The sequence below is a fragment of the Paramacrobiotus metropolitanus genome, unplaced genomic scaffold (genome assembly GCF_019649055.1).
Source record: "Paramacrobiotus metropolitanus isolate TYO unplaced genomic scaffold, Prichtersi_v1.0 Parri_scaffold0000006, whole genome shotgun sequence".
Lineage (NCBI taxonomy): Eukaryota > Metazoa > Tardigrada > Eutardigrada > Parachela > Macrobiotidae > Paramacrobiotus > Paramacrobiotus metropolitanus.
This window is the reverse complement of record NW_026570226.1, coordinates 993671-1018334: the sequence shown is the minus strand read 5'-3', so window position 1 is coordinate 1018334 and position 24664 is coordinate 993671. Positions and strand designations below refer to the sequence as shown.

General features: G+C 40.5%; 6 protein-coding genes across 12 annotated transcripts; 1 reads left to right on the top strand and 5 right to left on the bottom strand.

Annotated features, from left to right (window-relative positions):
* Positions 1–870: 870 nt before the first annotated feature.
* On the bottom strand, positions 871–3828 carry LOC129581779 (uncharacterized). The gene is made up of 7 exons (XM_055473012.1): positions 3437–3828; positions 2956–3304; positions 2467–2617; positions 2122–2236; positions 1940–1974; positions 1548–1790; positions 871–1399 (listed from the first exon to the last, which is right to left on the bottom strand). Exons 1-7 carry the CDS (start codon positions 3488–3490, stop codon positions 1306–1308), a joined length of 1041 nt encoding a protein of 346 aa, XP_055328987.1. The 5' UTR covers positions 3491–3828; the 3' UTR covers positions 871–1305.
* A 253-nt stretch (positions 3829–4081) lies between these two features.
* Positions 4082–5972, bottom strand: LOC129581773 (uncharacterized). 3 transcript variants are annotated; one of them, XM_055473005.1, is made up of 3 exons: positions 5531–5972; positions 4668–5109; positions 4082–4577 (listed from the first exon to the last, which is right to left on the bottom strand). In XM_055473005.1, exons 1-3 carry the CDS (start codon positions 5570–5572, stop codon positions 4342–4344), a joined length of 720 nt encoding a protein of 239 aa, XP_055328980.1. In that variant the 5' UTR covers positions 5573–5972; the 3' UTR covers positions 4082–4341. The 3 variants fall into 3 exon arrangements, with proteins under 3 accessions (XP_055328980.1, XP_055328979.1, XP_055328978.1); XM_055473004.1 differs by having other exon boundaries at positions 4082–5109; positions 5531–5621; positions 5703–5971; XM_055473003.1 differs by having other exon boundaries at positions 4082–5109; positions 5531–5971.
* Positions 5973–6389: 417 nt separating this feature from the next.
* LOC129581772 (uncharacterized) lies at positions 6390–10220 on the bottom strand. Of its 3 annotated transcripts, none has more exons than XM_055473000.1 (7): positions 9642–10220; positions 9157–9374; positions 8630–8784; positions 8394–8561; positions 7533–7697; positions 7292–7348; positions 6390–6885 (listed from the first exon to the last, which is right to left on the bottom strand). In XM_055473000.1, the coding sequence occupies exons 1-7, from the start codon at positions 9732–9734 to the stop codon at positions 6728–6730; spliced, it is 1014 nt and encodes a 337-aa protein (XP_055328975.1). In that variant the 5' UTR covers positions 9735–10220; the 3' UTR covers positions 6390–6727. The 3 variants fall into 3 exon arrangements, with proteins under 3 accessions (XP_055328975.1, XP_055328976.1, XP_055328977.1); XM_055473001.1 differs by having other exon boundaries at positions 7533–7679; XM_055473002.1 differs by having other exon boundaries at positions 6795–6885; positions 7292–7412.
* Positions 10221–13499: 3279 nt separating this feature from the next.
* LOC129581649 (exocyst complex component 2-like) lies at positions 13500–17989 on the bottom strand. Its single transcript, XM_055472851.1, has 9 exons — positions 17619–17989; positions 17390–17488; positions 16978–17106; positions 16759–16890; positions 15394–16530; positions 15070–15323; positions 14624–14882; positions 14250–14434; positions 13500–13976 (listed from the first exon to the last, which is right to left on the bottom strand). The coding sequence occupies exons 1-9, from the start codon at positions 17848–17850 to the stop codon at positions 13794–13796; spliced, it is 2610 nt and encodes an 869-aa protein (XP_055328826.1). The 5' UTR covers positions 17851–17989; the 3' UTR covers positions 13500–13793.
* Positions 17990–18180: 191 nt separating this feature from the next.
* On the top strand, positions 18181–20149 carry LOC129581959 (endophilin-B1-like). Of its 3 annotated transcripts, XM_055473285.1 has the most exons (8): positions 18230–18306; positions 18364–18398; positions 18461–18602; positions 18680–18814; positions 18870–19003; positions 19164–19256; positions 19323–19513; positions 19587–20149. In XM_055473285.1, exons 2-8 carry the CDS (start codon positions 18369–18371, stop codon positions 19882–19884), a joined length of 1023 nt encoding a protein of 340 aa, XP_055329260.1. In that variant the 5' UTR covers positions 18230–18306; positions 18364–18368; the 3' UTR covers positions 19885–20149. The 3 variants fall into 3 exon arrangements, with proteins under 3 accessions (XP_055329259.1, XP_055329260.1, XP_055329261.1); XM_055473284.1 differs by lacking the exon at positions 18364–18398 and having other exon boundaries at positions 18181–18306; XM_055473286.1 differs by having other exon boundaries at positions 18261–18398.
* A 223-nt stretch (positions 20150–20372) lies between these two features.
* Positions 20373–24425, bottom strand: LOC129581926 (CD63 antigen-like). Its single transcript, XM_055473231.1, has 8 exons — positions 23927–24425; positions 22685–22726; positions 22360–22506; positions 21937–22011; positions 21692–21799; positions 21211–21372; positions 21055–21138; positions 20373–20845 (listed from the first exon to the last, which is right to left on the bottom strand). The coding sequence occupies exons 1-8, from the start codon at positions 23984–23986 to the stop codon at positions 20780–20782; spliced, it is 744 nt and encodes a 247-aa protein (XP_055329206.1). The 5' UTR covers positions 23987–24425; the 3' UTR covers positions 20373–20779.
* Positions 24426–24664: the final 239 nt, after the last annotated feature.

The following is a 24664-nucleotide window of genomic DNA, read 5'->3' as shown; positions in this document are numbered from 1 at the left end:
ACAGGTTAAATCCGCGACCGGCATCTGTCGAAACAATTTGTTTATTCATTGCGTTTTTGTCTAAATCAAAGCAGTTTAGCACTATCCTTAACTACGTGCATGCACTACCCTCCTACCATACTATGTATGGTTTTGATTCACCCAGTTTAAAGCATTCCTCTATACGGCAAACGTTGAATGGTGTTCAACGAAGTTGCGAAGAGTTACCTAATAAAAGACTACCGATCACTGTTGATCACTTGCTTGCAATCCACTCAAGCTTGTCAGCAATACATCGGGGGGCTTCATTGGTTTGTGACCTTAACGATAGCATTGTTTCGATGTGTGATTAAACTCCGAACAGTACAGTCGCCTTTTTGTTATGCGTAGCTGATACAATAATTGTGCAGCTTGCGCCGGTTTCGTTCCTGCAAGCTGAACATTACGGTTTAAGCACAACCGCACAAGCCCAACAACAGATTAAGACAACTGGCAACATTTTATTCTTCTTTGGACAACACTTATGTTTCTTCTTTGGACTTGGGCGAAGGAACAGCAACATAGCTTGCGAGTCTGCGATGCCGGCGTCGCCAAAAAAAGACTATTGGCACATGCAGTATACGCAGAATTGTCCAGAACAGGACCAGAAGTGATGCACCTGCTATTCGTAGTATTCCGCCACTTTCCCGTAGCTGACCATGGTACAACAAAACCGTACCTCACGCCATTCGCAAGTACTTTAATGTATACGAGTACTGATCATGAGAACATTGTGGTATGGACCCGACATGGTGCACAAATTGTTGAAGGGAACGTTGATATGAATTATTTAAATTTTTGTGCTTCGGCATAGGTATTTCGGTTTCGGTTTGAATTATTTGAATTTTTTTATTTCGGTATAGAAGTATTTCGGTTTCAGTGTACTTATTCGAGACTCGAGAGCACAATAATATCTGAAAAAATTACGATGCTGTAGATAATTTGGGATCACTCAAATTGTGTTCCGCTTTGGTTTACAATTCGTATCAACTATCAACCTATTTGCCCGGAAGATATTGCGTTCCTCTTGCCGATCCATGCACGCTACAAAAATCCAGTAATCTTACGTCCCATGGCCACAAAGATAACATTTTTAGGAGAGGCCGACGAAAATCAATCTCCTTAATAAACATGTCCTTTCTAAATTTCATGGGTTTGTGTATATTGACATTCTCAACTCATTTATGTTAAATCACAATTAATTTTGAACTTGCACTTCTGCCCGCAAAAACAGAAGCGCACTGGTTGGCCGCTGCGAATAATTTAATGTGGAGTGGTTGGTCGACATCAACCGTTCAGCGGCGTCCAGTCTCCAGCTTGAATGTTGTCGGAATTGCAGGCTTCACTGTCCGTTTGATACACAACATAGCGGAAGAGCAACCTGCCGACATGAAGAATTAAATACATGTAACACCGAAGCAGAAACTCATAGCGGTAGCCTGTAAGTCTTGATAAATTAACCCTAAACTTCTGTAAACTGTGACTATACATCCAGGTTTGCATCTGCGCATTTCTACTGCAGCACGTACTCTTCATTGTTTTGACCGGAAATGGAGGGATGTGCGGTGCAGCGAGGCGTCTGCCACTGCGGCTGGTAACCCTCGTGAAAAATGTCGGCGGGAAGCTCCACGAGACAATCAAATTTCTTCACCGCACCGGAAGGAGCTTGTCGTCGTGCTAGATAACGGACAAGATGCGCACTTCGAGCGTATCTGTCTCTGGAATATTGATCTTCCGCTTCTTGATAGCTGTTCTGATTAGTGCCGGTTTCACTAAGAAAGTCAGTATAATAATAATTTCAAACGAATGGTCAATAGAAAAAGTTTTTAGCGAGACAAAATACATAAATTATATGCCTACTAGTATGATATCGAACACAAGCTGCTCGAGTGCAGTAATCAGTTGCGGTTCGGTCACTTACGCTATGGACATAACAGAAATTTCAAGGAGCAGTTCCTACAACGAACACCGTGATTTGCCTACCAGCCTACGTAACAACCATAGTGCGAAACTTATTAGAGTGGCGAAAAATTATAATGATACAACATACGAGTTTATGTAAAACTAATCTGCTGTGATAAGTCGGTAACTTTAATTACTTACCTGATTTACAGGTGATGATAGACACAGTGACACTGACGTACGTTTATTGATGTCCACAATTCCTCTTCCCCGGGCCGTATTGATAACGCTCTGCGCTTTTATGATGCGCTGATTTCTAAAAAATACATTAAGACTCGGGTTATTACCTAAAATTCTTTTAAAAACATCTCCAGTCCTTGTTTTTGATACTCCTTATTTTTGATATGTCTTATATAAAATATACAAACTGCGCTTGAAAAAAGCGCTAGAATAAACAAATAATTAGTTCGGAATTTTTTAGTTCTTACAAACTAACCGACACGTACTTAGTACTTTATCGGCTCAGAGTTCCACAGAATAACTTACAGTTTTATGTGCCCAGAGACTGTATAAAGACAGTCTGATTCGCCTCCACCACAGGTCACCTGCCCAGGGTATTCGGGATCGCCATTTTCCGTATAGCGCAAAATTTCCACATCCGCGGTGAGCGAATGCCGTACATTTGATGTTCCCATTTCTATTAAGTTATAACAAGCTACCTTAATGGGCAATACTCCTACAGCTTAAACCTCTTTAATTAAACTACTTCATAAGAACTGAATTCTCGTCGTAATAATAGCATTATATATAATGCTATCATAATATTATGATCACAATATTATGATCGTATTTTGATCATAATATGATCATCTTCGCCACTGTGGTGAAAGAAAAATGCCGTTGCGGTGTTATGCTGTCACCCTATTAGTTTAACATTAAAATCACTGACACAAAAATTCATCAAAAAATTAAAAGCTTTAAAAAAATTAAAACTTAAAAAAATTAAATTGAAAAATTCCTAAGGTTGCAGTACACCTGAGTATGCAGGATTTAGCACATGTGCAGATACACGCGGGGTTGTCCGATATCGGTCTGCAGTTATTCGGCTGACTGTGTGTGGATATGCAACAGGAACAGGTGGCGGCGTCGTGCTTCTACGTCCATATGTGTGCGAAGGATCTTCCGTGGGATAGTGATCCAAGTCCACGTGATGCTGTGCCGAGCGATACGGCTGACCGGCCAACAACCTTTCCGGGATGCTAAGTTCTCCATTGTAAGCTGCCTTGTGTGGACATGACAACCAGAAATGCGTGACCTTAGGGCTTTCTGTTGGAGGTGACCCATCATGATCATTGGCAAGCGGCAGAACAAGGCTGCTCCGGAGCTAAAATGACTCACCCGAATCACAAACGAAGATCAATAATTATGCAAAACGCGCACACTTTTAATCTTTAATCGACTTTCGCGGTGTGGATAGAGAAAAAACTGACCACTGGCGGTAACCTTCGGTACTTACCAAAACACACACCCATAACACAACCAAGATAGTATGTCGATGCATTCTCATCATGATAATCGTAGCCTCATGTCACTATTGGGCACTTTGGAATTTGGCGGAATTACCGCTACACGCGCCGACCTCAATAAGTCTGCTGTGCGTCGATATATGAACATTAATGATGATCAGGAACCGTCAATCTGTACAGAAAGAGTCCCCAATTGCAAAGAGCTTCCCGGATTATTAACGGAAAATTACCAATTACAGTCGCAAAGAAACTTGCTTCTCTAGTGATTACTTAATTAATTCTATTTTGTTCAAGAAACTTCAATCTGAAGATATACTGCACTTTTTTACTGGCGCATGAAACATGCGAATTTGTGACCATAAAAGAAAGCGTGAATGCTTGCAAGCAGTTGATTGCAAGCTGTGCAATGTTTATTGGTTCGCAACTTCTTTGATCGTATCGGCAGTATTTGTACCGCGAGAACGAAGATTTGGCACCGAAGCTTCTAAAATCCGTGGTCTCAAAGTAGTGATGATGTAACCAATCAACATAAAACTTCGCTACCAAATCCACACCAGTTAATCGATTATGCGCAAATTGTGCATAAAATAAAAATACTAGCTTCTAAACGCATATAATGCAAGCACGTTATATGGTTTCCGAAGTCACGTTCGGTCGCGTTGATTCCAATTTTTAAAAATTCAATTGTTCATTCGTTTCAGCAAGGTATCTGTAAAGTAATGTGTACCAAAAAGCCAATTGGCGTGTTCATGATGAAAAAAATTGATAAAAGAATAAAGATGTGCCGCCGTCTATAACAAAAAATAATGAACCCCAGTTCTCACAGCTTGAATACTGCAGAAAAGCTGTGTTGTTTTCATTCATTAAAATTTACACTTTCTAGCAATAAGAAATTTTAAATCGCTCCAAGTGGTATCGGCGGCGTCTGTATTCCTCCCGAAGCCCCCGAAGACCGGCTGCTTTGTCCACTGCTAGTATCCTGCTGTATCCGCTTCAGCCAACCGAGCGTTGTCGTTGTGGTGCGTCGTCTGGTGACAGGCACCCGTGTCATCTCGTGCTCATCCACCTGTCGCTTTAATACCGTTTTATCTCTATGCTTAATCCGGCCCTCGTTGGTGCTGTCACTGGGATCTACAAATTCATGGTGATGATGATCAACCGGCACCAACGTGACGTCCGTATGAAACGGCGTCGGTTGGACGGCGATATGTGACGGCTCACCGGCAGCGGCGATCGTGCCTTCTTCCTCGGTCTGGCGCCGACTGCGCTGGCTTAAGGGTTGCACATTCTTACCAGCCGCACTGGTGTCGGTGGTGTTGGGTGCAACCGCTAAGAAAAAATCGTGTTCGCGACCTTCGCGTCGTCGTCGATACCCGAGATGGTCGAGTGGCGTGTGAGTTACGGTGTATTCCGCGACGACCGTACTCTTCGGATAGCTTTCGTCTTTGTTATGGTCTTTGGCGATCTCCAAACCGGCCAGGCCTTGGCGCCGATTCCGAACCAACGGACTGCTGGTAATATTATTACTGGAATCAATTGGTAAGGATGCCACGGGATTGACGGATGCCGGTTGCATTGCTCCGAACGGTGGTTTATGTTCCCTGGCTTCAAGCTGCAACCCGGAAGTACTTTGCAGGTCGATCCCGGAAGCCGCTGCGACCGTCTGCCAAAAAAGAAGAGTAATCCCTAAAACGCTTTCTATGTTTAACAGAACAAACTACATGGTGGGGAGGGGTTGCACCACTAGGCATAGAAAGTTGTAAATGAAAAAAAACTAGCCACTTCTGTCACGTAAGATATGCCAGACAACGTAGTAATGAAAACCGTGAGTAAACAGCGGTGAAATACCGATACTAATAGCGGTGAAATACGAATGTACTGTACTGCTTGACAAAATTAATGATGTACACTGTAATAATAAATAATTCATGAAATTTCTAAAAGTTATTTATCATTATAAACAACTGCTTTGTTAATTAAATATTTTAGCAGTCTTGCAACCATAACAGGTACAAACAGTACTTGAAGAGTGGAAGTACACGTACAACATATTACATATTTAAGTGAATCGCAACCTCACCTACCATTAAAATTAACACAAACAGCAACCTCATCCTGATCAACATCGTGTACAGATAAGAGCGAATTCTGGAAGGCGGCAGTTCATCAATTTCACTAAAGCGTAAAGAATCGGACGTAAACGTAAATAATCGGACGTAAACGTTTTCAATGCCTAACGCTTTTACAAACACAAACGCTTTCAGTGCAGCGACCCTTCCGATCAACAAATCATTCCGCAGGGAAAAGTAGGAATGAATTCATATGATTAAAAAAATCGTGATTTTTTCCAACAGTAACTGCGTTAAATTTAACCTAAATACGCAAATGACATTTCAGTGATTTCAAGCTTTCTTCATAAGGCGCATCACAAGGCAGTTTTCTGATTTAGAAGTAAACACTAAGTAATTGTGTGTTACTGGCAATAAACGAAAGTTTCTTGCTTGTGTATCATTCTAACGATGAAAGCACGCACAGTTGTAAGTGTATGTGTTTTCCACTCTCAAGGCTTGATCAAAGATTAGTCAGACAATCTAAATTAAAATCATTCCTTCCATGAAAAGGCTGTCCCATCAGGTGGACTTTACTGCCATACCGCCTCACATTCTGATTTGTCACACCGCGTAGCGAGATTCCGTAAAGCGAATGACCCAAACGCTAACATCACTCGAAACAACTACAGAGTACCATCGTTTCAGTTCTGAACATAGTGGTCAGTTCACCATGAGACTGTGCAAAACATAAAATTTTACATTGTTTCAGTAATTTCCAATAATTCGGGCAAAAGGTCATACTATAAGACTGCCACACTGATCAAATAAACGCTTAAATAAGGCTTTACCTGGATACATGCTGCATTTAAAATGAAAATATCACGAACCAAAGAACAAGAAATAATTTACTGTTGTTTACCTCCTTTTCGAGGCACCACTCGGTTTCTTAACAAAACAATATAACTTCTGAAACGCTTTAACCTTCATATATATAACATTATAGTGAGTATACAATGCATTTCATCAATTTTCATGTTAGCGTATAGCTGTCTTAAAACGATATCACATTGCGCAGTACAAATAAGTGGTTGTTCAATAATTTTGAGCAAAAGTTTCGAGGCAAGAAGCAACATTCCATTAGCCTCCCAGCTCCTAGGAATACCTAGATAATAAAATGAAACGCCAGTGTTCCAGATCCATCTGTCCAGGCTGATAACAAAGGCAATGCGTTCAAACTTCGGGATCAGAATTCTGAGAACGCAAATCATCTTCGATAGATAAGTTGTCAAGATCCACTTCTTCATCATTCTCATCATCTGTTTGTCCGGGTTGCCAAGGTCTGTCATTCACAGACGAGGAACCCTCAGCGTTTGATACTGTGGACATAACTGCAAAAACACACATATAATGAAAAAATTCGAACATAATTAATCAGATGTTTCATATCACTAACTAAACGAAATATGACCTCTCCGTATCAGACATCAATAAAGCAACAAACATCTTCCAAAAAAGCAACAAATAACAAAAATAAATACTAATAACCTACAATGGAAAAGCATGTTAACGTTAACTTCACTCGGATGAAATTTGTACAGAGACAAAAACCTGGAAAAAGGTGATCCCAGAATGAACAAGAAAATATAAAACAATAAATAAAAGTGATTAATACTAAATACAGTTTTCAAATATGTATATAACGGAGAAACGGCAAAATATGTATTTACTATGGTATTTACCTATGCAGCTTCGAACGTAAAATCATATCCATTCGCAATACTCGAGGTTACTTACCAGATTGTTCACTGTCCGTGGAAGACGTTTCCGCATCCTCTTCCAAACCCCCAATTCCTAAAAACATTTTCGGTTGTTCCAAATCCGTTGCCAAAGCTGACCGCAGCAGTCGTCGGTATTACTGTAATTTTACTGGAGTAAGCCGGTAAACAAATTAAACAAAGCCAATTCCGCGCACAGCGAAAATTGTGAAACTACAGAGTATTACTGTGCTCTACCGTTATCATAAATTCTGTTTTACCAGCACTGGAAGGACTGCGGTCGGTTGAAAGACGAATTTTTTTCGATTTGGCCTTCCCGTTAGTCTCTCTGGAATCCCTTGGTGGTTCCGTTATTGCCCCGTTCTGTTTCTCAGAGGAACTGTCATCGTCTTCAGCCGAGGTTGACTCTGCGGAATTTTCCGCAACTAGCGCATTAAATGAACACATTCATACAAGTCTACTCGGTCTAAAGGCGTAACGAGTTCACGAATCTTTCAAGTTCATGCACTAACACTAACACGCGGCATCCAAAACACCAAAGTACAGGCTGAAAATAAACTGTGAAAAAATAATATTCAAAATTAGAACTGATTCCACAGAACAGGCTAGGGATTTCTTCACTATTTTCGCTTCATGTACTCGTACACAACAGGTAGTAAAGTCACTAAATTAGTATTGACGCCGCCGTTGTTACCTAAATTAGTTGTTACGCCGCCTAAGGAATAGAACAAAAATGGAAACTACGTCAACCAACCTTCCAACTGCGCAGCCTATCAAACAGCTAAACTGCTAAGTGTGGATAACACTCAGCTAAGTACAGTTTTAATAAATTCATGAAGTTTCCAGGAAACTAATGTTTCCAGTTGCATCGTTCGCAAACCGTAATATTATTATCTTCATAATTATGTGCACAAGTAATGATTACCCCATCTGAAGATTCTGAACCATTTTAATAAGAGACCCCTCAGAACTGAAAAATTCGAAATAACTGCCCCTTCGACAGTAATTCAAGCCCCGCTCTGTACGCTAAACGGAACAGATACGGTATCTGTCTGCATAATATCTGAGCGCAAAGACGTTTTAAAACTGGCAAATAATCGAAAACATTTCAGTGCACTGACCATTGTCAATTCGTCTTTCGGGTATGGTGATTCTTTTACGTGCAGTTTGACGTTGGCCACCGTCTGCCATTCCATTTCGGAGAGGTGAATGCCTCGGACGAATTTCTGATCCCGTAGACCTTGATGATTCCGCAGCAGCTACTCGCTGCCTCTCGAATCTTCGATGGGCTATGAAAAATAAATCGCTTAGAATAAAAAGAAAACACTTTTCTTCCACCTCGACTTTTCTTGCTCACGTGTCAGATCGTTTTGCGTGGTAACAGCGGCCTCTTCCATTGACGTGGCATCGGTATCACTGCCTTCCGAGCTCGATGTCAAGACAGGAATATCTTCGAACCTCTGAACAAACCAGCTGTCAATAAATTCCGCTGGCACCCATGCAGACGCTTCACTGAAATAAAAAAAAGGAAATACTATAAACACATACACAACAACATACACAAAATAATATTATAAAAAACTTACAAAAATTGCAAAAACACAACTTCAGGCTAAAAAAAGGGGGTTTAAAGCGAGGAGATACCGAAAAACTCAAAACTATATCGAAAACGCAAAAACCTGTAGAATACTAGCCAATAGCCATTAACAAAACCTATTTATAAAGTTGCAAATAAAATACCCGCTAGTATTCAGGAAATAAATTTGAAAAAAACTGCCAAAAATAAATCACTCATGAACAATAAAGTCTGAATAGTACTGATTAATCGGTCAAAATCAGTCGAATGCAGCCGCTGTTTGGTCGAATTTTTAAAACAGCCCTTACAGAGGTTCTCCACTCCATTGCACAAAAAATTCCATTTGCGAGGCACCACTTGTCGCGGGTAAATGGCTTCGTCGCTTAGCCAGCAATTTTTCCACAGTCCAATTGGGACAGCGGAAAGCGGGATGCTCCGGAGCGGTGCTAGTGCAGGCGGCAGAATTCTCGTCTTCAGAATCCGAACTTGGAAAATTCATCGTATATTTGCGCCTGCGTTTAGGCTTCTGTCAAAATAAGTCAAATGTGAAATTTAGTCAAAAACAAGAACGAGCAAGGTTCAAAAACTCGTCGATGCTGCGATTAGTGCGGCCCATCACAAAAATGCTGAAATGTGCAAATGCCCACATTAACAGAGTTAAATAATCCCAACCAGCCAGTAACCTGACTATTAAAATAACTCCGTTTCTAAATACGAACTAGTTCAAGCTTCCATTAAATTCGACGTACGGCCATCCAAGTCCACATTTTTTAACACGTTACTTGTAACTTGCCTTCATCGGTTTCCTCTTCGAAGACCCCGAAGTACCAAACTCTTCTCCCGACGAAGAATCGTTTGAGGACATAATGGCTCTCAAGATCATCATAGCGTTTTCAAAACATTTCAAATTTACTGAGTAAGAGCATCCAGTGAATGGATAATGCGCTTTGGTTCACCTTCGCAATAGCTTGGCTGGGATTCTGTGATATCATTATCCAAATATTACTCCTTGAGTCGATAATGTCTAGTTCAGATATAAAAACAAACGTTCCAAAAACTAAGTGGTCAAAGCAGCAAGATAAACGACGTGCGAAATCGGAACACCAAAGGACTGTTTACGGGAAGACGAACAATTTTCAATCAAAGTTACTTCGATAACCGAATGAAAGATCACTCAGACTCACACAACTCGAATTAAAGCAATCTGTCAATCCCGCATCCATTAGAACATTCGATAAATTACAAACTCTTTTCGTTACTTTGCGTAAGCACCTCGAGGTACAAATACTGAATGCTGGTTTGTCCTAATTCATCAACAATTATGCCAAATTGGCTTATTCCTGATATTCGAACCAAAAATTATTTGTATGTAAGTAAGTACTTAATTTGGGCCAAAAAATTTGGAAAGCCGAAAGCTGTAGTTTTCTGTTTCCCACGCAACCTACCTCACCTGGCTGCTTGGGGTTTTAATTCGAGGTTTCGTAACTTCTAAACGGTGCCGGTGGCGCATCAGCAGAGGCGAACACCCGTAAGCGGGAAACCGCGAGAAAAAATAAAGTTTTACTGTACTAAATTAAGATTTAGGGAGGCTAATGATATTACGACAGCTTTTAAAAAAAGAACGAAAAAATCATAGGTAAAACTTACAAGGGTGAGTGATAATAAGCTGAACTAGTGAAGTAAATTCCTAGGTTATCATTAATATCTGTGAGATTTTAATATACTTACATACCCGGCCCACGAATTTCTCCCGCAGCTTCCGTATTATTTGTTCACAGCATCCAGTACGTCTCCGATGGCTGCGGGCTTTTTTTATGAAAGTACCATCTTTTACCTACTTACCTACTACAATATTATGCTGGAAGACATTGTAATAATTCTGATCTGTATTTATTTGCAAAAGCGCGCAACTGAAGGATTTATAATAGACATACGTTATATCTATACAAGAAACCGCTGCGGCTTCGCCTCCGCGTTTCTTGTGATCCACGGCCGCTTTGAACAGATCATTCCGTTTGCAGTAATTCGTTAATACTCGTAAATTCACTAACTGCCTTAGCAGTTATTGTAGAACTTCTTAGGTAAGGAGTCTAGCTCGGTCCCTCACTGGGTTAGCAACTTTGTTCGCTGGACAGTGGTAGCTCGGTCACTCACTCATCTAGCGATTTTGTTCACTGGACAGTGGTGGTAGCTCGGTCACTCACTCACGGTGTCACCTAGCGATTTTGTTCAGTGGACAGTGGTGGTAGCTCGGTCACTCACTCACCTAGCGATTTTGTTCAGGGGACAGCGATGGTAGCTCGGTCACTCACCTAGCGATTTTATTCACTGGACAGTAGTTGTAGCTCGGTCACTCACTCATCCAGCGACTTTGTTCACTGTTCACTAGACAGCGGTGGTAGCTCAGTCACTTACTCATCTAACAATGTTGTTCACCTAGGGTAGCGATTTATTGCTCGGTCATCACTTAGCTAGTGATTTCGTTTTGTTCACTGGACAGTGGCGGTAGCTCAGTCACTTACTCATCTAGTTTTGTTCACTGGGCAGTGGTGGTAGCTCGGTCACTCACTCACGGTGTCACCTAGCGATTTTGTTCAGGGGACAGCGATGGTAGCTCGGTCACTCACCTAGCGATTTTATTCACTGGACAGTAGTTGTAGCTCGGTCACTCACTCATCCAGCGACTTTGTTCACTGTTCACTAGACAGCGGTGGTAGCTCAGTCACTTACTCATCTAACAATGTTCTTCACCTAGGGTAGCGATTTATTGCTCGGTCATCACTTAGCTAGTGATTTCGTTTTGTTACTGGACAGTGGCGGTAGCTGGGTCACTCACTGCCTTAGCAGTTGTGTTCACTGGCTTTTGTTTCCTTCGAAACCTGGGCTAATTCAATCATGGTTCGGGAATCGGATTTTTTAAGCATTTGAACATTGAACATTTGAACAGCAATCAGGAGATTAAAATTCAGCATGTTTGCAAATAAAATAACTACAAATTTATTGTAGTACATACTTAACACTTTTATAAATGTTCTAAGCAACTGGCACTGCTATTATTCTCAAGGTCTCCTTGAAAGCTTTACCGAAGCCTGTTTTGCCGAAACCGGCATCGGTGGGACGGGTTTAAATAATTTTTTTAAGAAATAAAATGCATGTGACACAGTTTCTGAACATGCTGAATCTAATGACGTTTGCAGTTTTTTTTTATAGGTTCTGGTTTTTCCGATCTCGTTGCCTCATCTTTTTTTGTAGTTATATTATAGATCTAGTTCCTTGATATGTAAATATGGCACACGCAAATTTGTCGGTGACCTTTACGGGTGTGAATAATGTTCCCGCTGGCGTATGCTAGTACGGTATTTTTTTTAAGGCGAAATACATGTACTAGTAACGTAACATTCAATTGTCTTGTAACTGAACATACTGAAGTGAGTGTGAGCGGGGGTGGCTAGTTACTGTAGACGTAGCGTTAATATAAACTGCTTATAACAAAGACTCGTTAGATCATTGATCAGGACAGCCATTTCTGTAAGACACGTGATTATTTCAAAAATATTATACAGTTCTGACTGGGAAGCCGACGACATCAATTTCATCCAAATCGAAAAGGAAAACGACGTGGAAATATGTTACGTGGTTCCACTTCTTGGGCTGACGATGCAGGGCGATCGTTGAATGTATTCCAGTTAGATACTTGTCGTAAGGGCACATTCTGCGGCATCCTGAATGTGTCCCCCTCGCGGCCGACGTTGGTTGTTTCGACTGGCTTATCCAAATCGCTTGTTACCATCGTTGCGTACTCCGGTTGCTGCAAGGCGAGGTCACGAAGCAATTTGTTTCGCCAGTTCTGGTATTCCTTAATGCGTGAGTCCAGTCTACCGATTGTCACTATATCGTTCCTGGTCTTTTGCAAAGCGACAGCTCGCTGCACATCGTCAGCTTTGTAGAGCCTTATGGCAGATGTCTGCAAACCTGATTTAATACGTCGCGTCAGTTCAAATTATAAAAACAACTATCAGTACAATAATAAGCCTTTAGGATTGTTTATACGTAGTACGCAGAAATCTTGTGAAGCCTTACCGAGTGACAGTATAATTGCAATGATAGTGATACCGGTGTTTCCGTTCAAAAACCATATAGCCTTTTTATCCATATCACCTTCCAAAATCAGGAGACAATTTTAACCTTATCACATGCCGATTTCAACAGAAGTAATGCAACAACTAGAAATTTTCAACGCTGTTTTTATACACTATCCGGAACAGAAAAGTTGTGCATGTAATTGATTTATCTGAGATCCATAAAGTAAACACCATAGACATTGATACTGTGGGTCATCGATTTTAAGCAATCGCCTAAGATTCCGTCAGTTGTGTGCGTAAATGCATAATTACAAAGACACGCTCATATCGCGGGACGAAAGTGGAATACTCCAACAAGTATCCAGAAATCAGAATCTCAGACGATGCTTATGTGGTACAAAATTGCACTCGGGTAACGCACTTGTTCACTCCTGTGTAAATATCTGCGTAAGGAAACATTTTTTACGTGCGTAAGCTATTGAATAAAATCTATCATAACACTTTTAGCCAATCCCTTGCCAATAAAGACGAGACTGACGGCGATTGTACGGATCGCGAGATACTGTTCGTAATAAGGAATCATTTAAAATGGGGAAAATGATCTCCACGGGAGTCTAAGTTCAGCGTCATTATAACAAAATATTCATAGAAGTATGCTGTATTTCTCTTTTCATACTGTATAGCAGACAAAGCTGAACAATAAAGCTCCTTGAACTGCGCCGGAAAAACAAGCTCCGGTCAGCCATTTACAATTTGAAATCACCGAAAAACGCAAACGACAGAAAATACCGATCTGTCGAGATATCACACTATGTCAGGACCAAAAAATTTATAAATTGTCACAAATGCAAATCCATCAAACTTCAACTGAACATCAACATCTGATGTGTTCTGGTATATTCGTCCAGCACTTTATTGACCTTGTCACCACTTTGCGGTGTGCGCTGATCTCTTAATAATTTATCCACATCATCCAGCATTGTTGTTGATACTCTGCTGGTAAAGGGACCGATTATCAGCCGCAGTGCTGCCAGATCAATTTGACCCTACAATAATATAACGTTACAACGTCGGTCGGCATTCTTATAACGTCACAACGTTAAAATTCAACAATTACTGAATGCTTTCCTCAAGTAAAACAAAATTTTCAGAAACGTGTTCTGCCATGTTTTCGTCTAAAATAACTTTATACAGCGAAACGATATTATAGAACTGCTTTTTGAACTGATTTGAATGTTTGAATTGATTAATTTTTGAATTGATATATTTTGATTATAGATTTCAGCATGCTTTTCGCTGCATGAAAGTGCAAGGGTTACCTGGATCACACCATTAACGTTAAAGCCAGACGCAACAAAAAATAAGCGGTTGACTTCCTCGCAAACTTTAACGATGATTCCTTTCATGATATTGTCACTTAGGTCCTCATCGCTGACAAATACGCATAGCTCCTCGTACACCGCATTCAGATCGAAAGCAATCCTTGTGATGTAGGCATTCACTTCTGAAAAAAACCAACATAGATTAAACTGCTGCCAGTCGGCATTCTTATAACGTTACAACTGCAGGGTCCGCATTTGCGTGTCTCTAGAAAAGTCTACTGTGCCATAATTATTCGTACAGATATTTTCAAATTTTTTTCGTAGATTGTGTCAAAATTAATCTGAAACTTTAGCGAATAATAATCCGTTACCCTGTGGCTCAGAAGCGTGTTTCCAGTCAACACCGTAATCAATCATGTGCTTTTCAATAACTCCAATCACTGGTTCCGCTTTTGTCTCCACAAAGGATTTGGCCAGATCAGAAACGAGTTCATTATAACGATCAGTTATCGTCACTTTGAAGGAAGCTTTGGATTCCGGAATATTACTGTCCAACATCTTAAACAAGCGTGGAAGGACTTTCTTCAGCAAGGTTTGAGCGGACATGAGAGCAAATAACGCCACAACTCCCTGTCCCAACGCAAAATATGTCATATTCTTATAGCAAGGAAGGTCAAAGTTTACACAAGCACAACAATTACCATTTAGAATACAACAAACAATACCTAGTACTGCCGGTGCAAATGAAGAGTGAGGTACGTACATTAACACTAAAAATTTAAGGAAGGGAATATAATGGCTAATTTATTCTTTTTACCGTGCCGCTGTCACCAAAATCGTGCAGTGTGTCGACTGGGACGTTAAACAATCGCGTCCAGTTGTTCAGTATTGCATCCACCAAGGCTGAGTCGTTTAGAATATTAATGTTGTGTATTTTATCCTCGGCCAAATACTGCTTGGTCATGCCTAACGTTTTTACGGCAATGGTCGTAAACAGTTCCGGCATTTTCGATGCCAAACGTAGAACTTTATCGGGACGCTCGGACGCATTTGTAGCAATTGATTCCATCTCTATAAAAAAGGAGGAATATTAAGTACAACATAATTGTTCAGCGCTCTGTCATGCCAAGCCTAAATGCACCTGCAGCACCACGTTCCAGAACAGCTAACACCAACGCGCGCTTTAACTGCATGATAAGCTGCTTCAGCACAGCAGCGCCTTCCCCATGGCCAGTTAACGCTTTCCTAACGTCTTGAATGGCTAAAACCGCAGAATAAAAGTCTTCCGGTTTTATTAAAGTCTCCTTTGGCCGCACCGCACACTGGACGATAGCGACAAAGTTATGCACGGTCTCTACGACCATCTCGCGCTGCCTGTTATATTTCACAGGATCAACCACTGCCGTGACATCCTTCCCGCTTTCCCGCATTTCTGATTGGAAAAACGCTTCGGACAGCCGCAAAAAATGCCGAACACCTTTTACCATATGATCACTGAGCACTTTGAGCAATTGGCAAACAGAAGCGGAATCCGTAATAGCTTCGGGCTTTTCCCGATTAACGGAGGTAGCTCCTTCAATATCGGACGGCACATCAAAATCTAAGTCAAAAGGTGACGCCACATGAATTTGAAAATCAATGTGCAGGTACGCTTTGGTCTGGAGGGACCGTTGAACATCTGCAACTGCTGCGCCGACGTCGGCAAAATAAAAACTGTAAATCTCGAACATCTTTTCCATAATGTACAAATGAAGGGTGTTAATGCAGTCCCAACCGGGATCCCCGGTGTCCTCCAGTTCCGCCAAATTACGACACAGCATGATCTGCTTATCCACGTCCCCGGGCATAACTCTGAGCTCTTCACGCAAACTGGATCGTAATGAGTCAATCTTGGCTTCCACTTCTCGGTAGACATTTTGCAATACTCGCACCTGACTTTTACCGATCATACTTTGGAACTTCCGGAAATCCGCCATGATGGCACGATAATTTCGCAGTCGAATGCTCTTATGGATGCTGGACAATAAATCGAAGAAATAGTGAAAGCGCTGTACAGTGGAAATTGAATGCCGGTAGAATTCAGTTTTCTGCCGGCGTCTGAATACTGCTTCATAGGTATAATTCGACAAGTCGCGCGCATTGGACACTTTCTCCACCAAGCTGTCGACGTTTTCCACAAACTTCTCGCTATCTTCAGCAAAACGAACTTCCAGATGGTCCAGTGTATCGATGCATTCAAAATATGAGCCCAAATGGCCCTTAAGGAACACGACAGAACCTGAAATTACAATCAAGCAAACGTTTCTAAACGGTGGCAATCAAATAATTTTGAAAGCTATTTAATAGTCAGTTACGCTCCACAGTCAAAACAGCCAATCAAAGATTTCTGCTTCTAATTAAATTAGCAAAAGTCTTGATTTTATTAACTAAGCTGCATGATTCGATACGAAAATTCACTATGCTGAATTTTAAGAGCACAGGAAACTGAAAATCTATCTAATTTCACCTTCAGACTGTTGTTTGCTTTGCGTCTGCATATGCCGCAGTCCATGTTTTAAATCTTCCAGAGTAGCTCCACCGTGATTTTCCAATAGAAACCAAGCAGAATTAAAATTCTCCTGGGTTATATTGCCAGAACCTATAAAAAAAACTTAAAAACTTTCGAGCGCTGCATGGCCATCTGGAGCAAATCTTCAGAAATTAAGTGTGCACATAACTACAGTACCTTCCGGAAACATTTCCAGTAACTGTTCTTCCTTGAAGATTTCTTTAGTTTGCTCGTCGGACAGTGCCAGTGGATCTTGCCCTTCGGCAAGTCCAACCGGAGACTGTGGTTGATTGCCAGCTCGTCCATCTGCAGGAGTACAAAAACACTGTTTACCAAAAATTGGCCAAAACAAGCAGACTAAATAAATAACAAAATAGTATCTATATCATAACCTTAACTCTTTCCATTTTTGTTACGATGTACAGAGTATTCACGTCCATATTTAATCAACGCCACAATGTTTGAAAAATAAGCAAAACAGAGATAATACGACGAAAAAATTAATGTGCTAAAATAGACTATATTGTAACGAACGTCGACATTTTAACTTCACCAAATCCCGACACAATTCGCACAATTTCAAAAATACCTGCAAATCTGGATTCATCGATCCAAACAGCGCTTTCTTTGGTCGGTCCTATACTATCAACATAGCCTCGAAACTGCACCGTCGACGTCCCTCTGCCTCCTGAAAATCAATATAAATTTGAACGAAATAAATTGCTGAAAGCCAATCCCACGCTGAAAGACGCAATTGTTTACGTATGCATTTTCGTTGTTACAAAATAAAATAAAAAAATAAACAATGCTTCACATACCAGATTTGGTGGTAATCACCACATCCCCAATACCTTGCCCATTTCCAGAACGACATAAAATTTTACTAGGACTCTGCCACTCTGCTTGGAAGACGCACTCCGCCCCGCAAATCAGCACACTAATCAAGTCATTGGGCTGCGCTCCAAAGTTTTCACCGCGGATAACAATACGGGTTCCAGGTGGGCCCTCTTTGGGAGATAGCCCAGTCACTTTCGGTGGAGCGCGAACCATTTCAAACGGTTGCAAGCTGGAAGGAAAATTCTATATACTGTACTTCACTTTCTGGTGCAAATTTATGTTTACTCAGAACACAGATAAGAAAAAGACGTATGTAGGAGAATGTCTGCAGTTTACAAAAAAAAATTCCGAGTCTTTTTTACAAAAAGTCTATTCGTATGATACAGTAAGTGATTTTACCTACACGTGTTTATCCGGGGCGTTCGCCGTATTTTCTGCACGTAATGTAACTTCGTAGGCGGTAGGCATATGCACAGCCTATGAAATGAAAGTGCCCTACCGCCCTGTATCATAAACTGAATCTTATTACTTATTCAATTGTTACACAATTAAAAAAAAGTTACACATTATAATATAATTATACTAAGATCGTCGAGAACTGGCAAAAACGTCATGGATGTCAAAAAAATTGCTCGGAGCGTATCTGACTGCATTTCACGAGGTGTTCAAGTAAGTGTCATAATTACTGTGCGTGAGCCCACTATGCTGAAGAAGCGAAGCTTACAGCTTGCATGGCGTTTGCATGGCGTCGTGGATTAAGAGTATGTGCATTCGATGAATTCTGGAGTACGTTAAACCTGCTGATGTTGTTTTTTCCTCACAGAGAACCGAAGAAAAGCTAACCCATGTCCTTACTACACCCATCGCCGAAGACGTTCAACAGAAAATCATCAATCTAAACAATACGGCGGAGAGAACCGCTCACATCGTCAAATATGTCGAAAAGGTCATCAAGCCTTTCCGAGGCAAGAATAATTAAGCCGTGAAATGTTCCTTTCCATGCACACTGTGAATACAAATTTACCGCCCCCAAAACTTCTAGAGCAAAGCAAGGAATTTTATATTTATGATTCCACTCCTGGATGCACAACAGCGGAAAAATATAATCCCCATATGCAGTTAGGAAGAGCGTTGGGTGCGGCAGTTCCCGGAGTGATCGAGGAAAATCAGGAATTTGGTGAGTGCACAGCTTCTTCCCGTATAAAACAACATTATTTTTTAGTTTCTTTCAGGCAACATTCTCTCTGTTCTGGGAAAATGTGAGGAGGATTTAGGTTATGAAGAGCTGAAACATGTGAACCGCACGGCAGAAATAATATTGCGTCCCATGAGAGATTTTCTACGACAAAACCTACTGCAAGCATCGGTGAAAATCGAAAATTTAAAGTTCAAACAAACTTTGCAAATTTAATTATGTTAAAGATATACTAATTTTACATTTATTTACGCGGATACTATTAACTTTAAAGTTACGTTTGCGTGGTTCGACGATAAACTGAGTTGTTCTGGTGCTTTTCTTTTTGTAGAAAGAAAAACACAGTTTAATTAACCGGCGCTTGGATCTGGATGCTGCGAAGGGCCGTTTAAAGAAAGCCAAAACACAAGACCAAATTGCCGCGGTAATTATAATACTCTACAACCACAAACGTAAAAACTGTGCAAACATCACGACAGTTTTTTGCCAGGCAGAAACTGCTGTCCGGGTGGCTCAAGTGGAATTCGACCGGCAAACCGAGATCGTCCGTATTGTACTAGATGATGTGGAACAATCACAGGGTTCTCAATTATCTGCTCTAGTACAGTTTCTAGAAGCTCAGTTAGATTACCACCGTGACGCATTGTCCGTGTTGGAGAAACACAAAGCGCTCATGAGCAAGTTAGATCGTCGAACCTAATTCTGTTCTTTAGGAGACTCCTGTTTAATTAAAAGTATTTTATGACCTTTTCAGCAAGCACAACATGAGTAAATCAAACGAATATGCCAGATCACAGACATCAACAAAACCGTATAAGCCAACACCAAAAAGCCCCAAAGTGGAAACTATCGATGCCGATTTTGTGATGGCAAAGGTCAACCAAGACTACCTACCCAAGCGGACACAGGAAGTGGCGGTCCGTACGGGAGAAACAGTTAAAGCGTTCGATATCAATCCGGGTAACGAAAATCCTGATCACTGGATGTATGTGAAACGAGTGGATGGCATGCAAGGTTATGTACCTATGCACATATTAGAAGCCATACAATAATCATCAACACGTGCATCAAATCTGTTTCATATCCAGTTATCGCCTGATTAATGCCGGTCTTTTGTTCCCTTCCTGTTTTTACTTTAAAATCGGTGTCATAAACCGATCAATACAAACTAAATCGATTTCGCTATTTTCTTGGCTAATATGAGCGCAAACCTGGAAACAGCTCGTACAGTACGTACCATCAACTGTAGTATGTTTTTAATCGCGTAATATTTATTGTACAATACATCCAGTCATATTGTTGGCTCCCTGAATCATGATTCACGAACCATGAAAGCGATCCAGTTTCGGCAAACAAATAGCTGGATGGCCATCCATCGTAACTTGTCAAAAATGTTTATCTATGGGTTACATAACTTCCGAGACAAAATTGTAATACTAACCCTAAAAATGAGCCGGGTTAAAAACGACAACGAAAGTTTGGACAAATTGATCATGAATCTTTTCTTACATATCACGGAAGTCCATGTACACGTGTATAATGCGTTTATTCAAAAAACGATACAAAAAAATGCACGAAATATAATTGCCGCAGATTAATGAACGAATTACATGAAGTATAAAATCGATAAAACGTCGTTGCCTTTAAAAGGTTGTAATACAAAAGTAGTTCATGATGTAAATTTGAGAAGTGTAAGCCTGATATTATGTTATGTCATAAATGGGTAAGCATCGCTCGTCTTAAACACACATGCAACTGCAATACTCCGCGAATAACCAATTTCCGATAACAATTCGACAACACAACGGCAAGCAAGGTAAAGAATTATCAGCCAAACTGCGCCATCGTATGCTTGACTGCATAGAATCTGGTGACATTCCTATAAAATTGGTCTTGAACCAATGGCGCTGAAGATAATCGTAATTCATCAGCAAGTGGGTGTTATTGCTACGGATTCAGGGCGTCATTTCGTATGCGTTTTGCTAAACAAGCGGCGAGGACAATTCCGAGTATCTGAAAAAAATTCGAGCTAATTAGAATTTCATACAATTTATACAGTCGTGCTACCGTTTGAGCATTGCGCTTTGTACATGTATGTACTATCAGTATCAGAAATACTGCAATGATTACATTTCAAGTAGCACTGAAACGGTTATACCGCGGTTGCTACAAGGTCACTGTTCTAACTTTTAAACATTTCGATATATATACGAGTGCTGTACTTGAAATGCGGCAACTCCTAAACCGATTCCTCCAATTGCGCCAATGTTTTGACTGAGGTAATCTTCCGCAACAACAAGGCAACCCTATCAAACAAACCTTATTCAAATATTGCACGATTTTAATTTTTAGGGCCTTTTGATTTGCTTGCACTGTACCTTTGTGTTGATAGGGCAATTATTCCTTATTTCTGCTTCACAGTTTCGAATTATGTCGGCTCTCTTATTAGCACAGCCTGGTTTACGGATATCCTCTCGACAACAGGAATCGGGGATCGTGGTTGGCCAGTCGGCGTAGCTTTTAACTCCGCAACATTTGAACTAAAGAAATTTGACTGTTACCACTGTGGTACCTTATGCCGTACATGCCGGTCATCATTTGAAATTGTTCGATTTGAATCTCGAATAAATCAACAAATCAACGTTACGTTTAAAATTAAACTAGACGTTTAGGTGATAGATATTCTGAAAGTTTTGCTATATATGATTATACAAAAAGAGTTAAAAATTAGTTTGTAAGATCATAATTGTACTGATTAGTTTTGCTATCTGTAGAAAGGGAAAATTACTGCATTGCTACTTCAAGCAAAATCGATAGGGTAAAGCTGTGCATTTACTTGCGGCGATAGCGTTTTCTTACGTCGTGTTGCACGAAGTCCCATAGCTTTGCCTGTTCTTCGGTTCTTGGAGTTCTAGTTCCCGCATCACCAATGGACGCATTCATATGGGCTTCAATATACTGACGAACCTAATAAATTGCAAGATCAGGTAATGTGGGTATTTAATGTGGATATCTAATGAGTAAATGCAGGTAATGTGGATATTTAATAGGAACTTTATTGGTTATTCAAAACTTCTTTGTAATAGAGTTTAGTGTTTATGTACCGTTGCTCGTTCAATATATGCCGCAATGACTCCAGATATCTCCAGTAAAAAGACGATCGTCAACAAACTGGCAAACTACAAATTAAAAAAATCAATCATGACTGGTAATCTGCAAAATCGTATATTTACGGTTTTATATTAACTTTTTATTTAGTCCTGGATCAGGACTCCTGATTCATCTCACTGTCCTTTTCCTTACGCCAGGCCATGTGTAATATTAAGCGATATACACTTCTGCAGCCGGCAAGAGCGCTTAAAAGGATACTACCCAAGGGTTAATAATTAGGTATCTGGTAATTACTCAGTTACTGCATTTCCGTTTCAAGTTGATTACATAGTCATATCAATGTATCAATGCTAACATTATTTATGATCTAACGGTTATATTTTCAAAAAAATATGAATATGAAACCGCGCGCATACGAGAATGAGAGTCCATGGTAATAACTTGCAAACTCCAAAGCAGCCAAATGCTGCAATCAGGAACATTACGCATCCGGCAATTATCAGGAGCAGCGGAGCAACGAAGAATTTGATTCCCATGCCGTGGAAGTAATGATTGTAATGCACCTGGTTAAAAACAACTATTTTAGCAGGCTCGGAAGCATTAACTCGTATTCCGGGGAAAACTGTAATAAACCAGCAGTTGCAGAGGCAATATGCTGCACGCAACCGTTATACACAGTTGCTATTGCACAAGGATAATGCGCATTATCTTCGGCATTTTGCAGTTGTTGTTTGTGCGTACCTGGACAATAGTCCCACCAACCACTAGCGCCAATCCGCATAGCTATAAATAAACCACGGAAACATTCAGATCGATGAAAACCATAATAGCGCATTGATTGCGCTAAAGGCATTTTTATTTGTGGCGGTTGCAAATTTTACTCGATAAATGTAGACATTTCCATTTGACCTTTGCAGTCAAAAATATTTGTAGGGTTTGCCATTATTAATTTTTTGAATGTTGTTAGAGCTGCACACTTTATGGAGTCATACACTACATACAAGAATTTAAAGAAAGATAATCTTGAGAATAATTTCTGGTTTCTATCGCCTATCGATTCTCAGGAAACCATAGAGTAGTTATTACAATATACAGAGTATATAAACAAAAATCCATTAAAAACGCTTGAAGATTGGTCTGATATTTTCCCATCGATCCTTCACAGCTGTTCATTTGCATTTACTCAGTATCAATCAATGCCGAGTGCACGTGTGAACATGCTCCCCGGGACCCTTCGACTTTACTTATATCAAGAATACGATGCCGTAATGATGCCTGCAAAGGCTGTTCTTATTTAATTAAAATCTTCAACGACTAATTTACAGCAACTGCATCATGCTTGCATATGGGCAGGCTGGCCATCGTTAAGGTATCGAAACAAAGTTAAGGTAAGTATTATTTTTTAAAAGCGGTTACCAGTTTTGTAGTACAAATTTGAAATCTCTTTTTAAATATTAGTGGTGTCATGCGAACACACCTTTTATGTTTTGACGGCTATTGCCCAATAGGTAATAGGTAGATATAATCTAACATGTACATTTAAATGCTACTGCAATGGTGACAACAGAACCAGATAATTTATAAATAAACAAAGTTTAATAAAATACATCGGGCTGTCGCCGGCTGCTGTAGAACAAACGCACAAGAATACTTATTTATATGGCCGCTGACCATGAGAAATGAGAATATCGGCTAATTTGAAGTACATCACAGTATTTAGAAGACAAACATTAACTACGAAAAACGTTTAACGAGTATTTTTTCAGCGCATCCGGTTTGATGAACAACCACTGGAATAACGTTATAATTACAAAACCAATTATTTTAAAACAGCAAATTTTGGGTAAAAAACCGGAGTACACATACAAGCATGTACACTGGCAAGCCAAAATTTATGCAAAATAAGAAATACGTGAATATCAAAAACGTAAAAAAATTATTATTGCCCTTTAAAATTACGCTTTTGCATTTCGAGTGACTTACCATCAGGAGAAAATTAAAGAGATAAACAAGGACCTTAAGCCCGGTGTGACCCCCCATCATTATACAGCTAATCGGGTTGTAAAGGGATGCGAAAAAACACTACAACAATCCCGCGCACAAAATGTGCCACTGTATGCCTTTCCAATCAATCAGTACTGTTTACTCCAGATTCGGATGAAGTGAGTCCCAGGGATGGCTACGATCATTCACAAAGCGTGTGTAGAAGAGCAGTCACGGCGAATATGGAAGCTGGCGATAAAATGGGTTAGTGATGAACATGAAGCTTAGCACACGGAGAAGCGCTCTGCGGTACAGGACAGATGGATGCAGCAGCACACGCGGCTCATCTTCAGCTGTGTGCCAGTGAATGAAATGGCATGGGAGCCGCCATTTCATCCCATTCCGTCCGCTGCGGAATTGCCTGGGAGAGGGGGATAGAGGCGACGATCGATAGGTGGCCGGAACCGAACCGGGCTATACACACCCCAGTGCGGCAGTGCTGCAAGTCGAAGAGAGGCCAGCTGGTCCATTAATGATAGCCGTCCAATGTTCGGGAATGAAAATTAGACAACCGAGCATCATTATCCACCCGCTATTGATTTTTATTCCGCCGTAACTGTGGAAAACAGCTGCATCTTCTTACCGTCTACCTATGTGCACGTAATATGATACCATGTGCGAGTAAATTTTGTTTGTAAAGGTTAAGGAATTCTGCCGAATAATATTTTTAAAGTTTTA

Bases quoted from the DNA above. Each gene is read 5' to 3' on its own strand.
- LOC129581779 (XM_055473012.1), bottom strand. From the start codon at position 3,490: ATGATGAGAATGCATCGACATACTATCTTGGTTGTGTTATGGGTGTGT. The intron at 3,305-3,436 runs GTAAGTACCGAA...GAGTCATTTTAG, and splicing joins TGTTATGGGTGTGTGTTTTG to CTCCGGAGCAGCCTTGTTCT. The intron at 2,237-2,466 runs GTAAGTTATTCT...TGTATTTTTTAG, and splicing joins GTCTCTGGGCACATAAAACT to AAATCAGCGCATCATAAAAG.
- LOC129581773 (XM_055473003.1), bottom strand. From the start codon at position 5,572: ATGTTGATCAGGATGAGGTTGCTGTTTGTGTTAATTTTAATG. The intron at 5,110-5,530 runs GTAGGTGAGGTT...CTTTTTTGGCAG, and splicing joins TGTTTGTGTTAATTTTAATG to ACGGTCGCAGCGGCTTCCGG.
- LOC129581772 (XM_055473000.1), bottom strand. From the start codon at position 9,734: ATGATGATCTTGAGAGCCATTATGTCCTCAAACGATTCTTCGTCGGGA. The intron at 7,698-8,393 runs GTCAGTGCACTG...TTAATGCGCTAG, and splicing joins CGAAAGACGAATTGACAATG to TTGCGGAAAATTCCGCAGAG. The intron at 7,349-7,532 runs GTAAAACAGAAT...AAATGTTTTTAG, and splicing joins CCGCAGTCCTTCCAGTGCTG to GAATTGGGGGTTTGGAAGAG.
- LOC129581649 (XM_055472851.1), bottom strand. From the start codon at position 17,850: ATGGTTCGCGCTCCACCGAAAGTGACTGGGCTATCTCCCAAAGAGGGC. The intron at 17,107-17,389 runs GTATTTTTGAAA...GTACTCCTGCAG, and splicing joins CGATGAATCCAGATTTGCAG to ATGGACGAGCTGGCAATCAA. The intron at 14,883-15,069 runs GTAAAAAGAATA...GCGTTGGGACAG, and splicing joins ATTTTGGTGACAGCGGCACG to GGAGTTGTGGCGTTATTTGC.
- LOC129581959 (XM_055473284.1), top strand. From the start codon at position 18,250: ATGGATGTCAAAAAAATTGCTCGGAGCGTATCTGACTGCATTTCACGA. The intron at 18,603-18,679 runs GCAAGAATAATT...CAAAACTTCTAG, and splicing joins GGTCATCAAGCCTTTCCGAG to AGCAAAGCAAGGAATTTTAT. The intron at 19,004-19,163 runs GTGAAAATCGAA...TTCTTTTTGTAG, and splicing joins AAAACCTACTGCAAGCATCG to AAAGAAAAACACAGTTTAAT.
- LOC129581926 (XM_055473231.1), bottom strand. From the start codon at position 23,986: ATGATGGGGGGTCACACCGGGCTTAAGGTCCTTGTTTATCTCTTTAAT. The intron at 22,727-23,926 runs GTAAGTCACTCG...GTTTATTTATAG, and splicing joins TCTTTAATTTTCTCCTGATG to CTATGCGGATTGGCGCTAGT. The intron at 22,012-22,359 runs GTATGCGCGCGG...TTTAATTTGTAG, and splicing joins TACCATGGACTCTCATTCTC to TTTGCCAGTTTGTTGACGAT.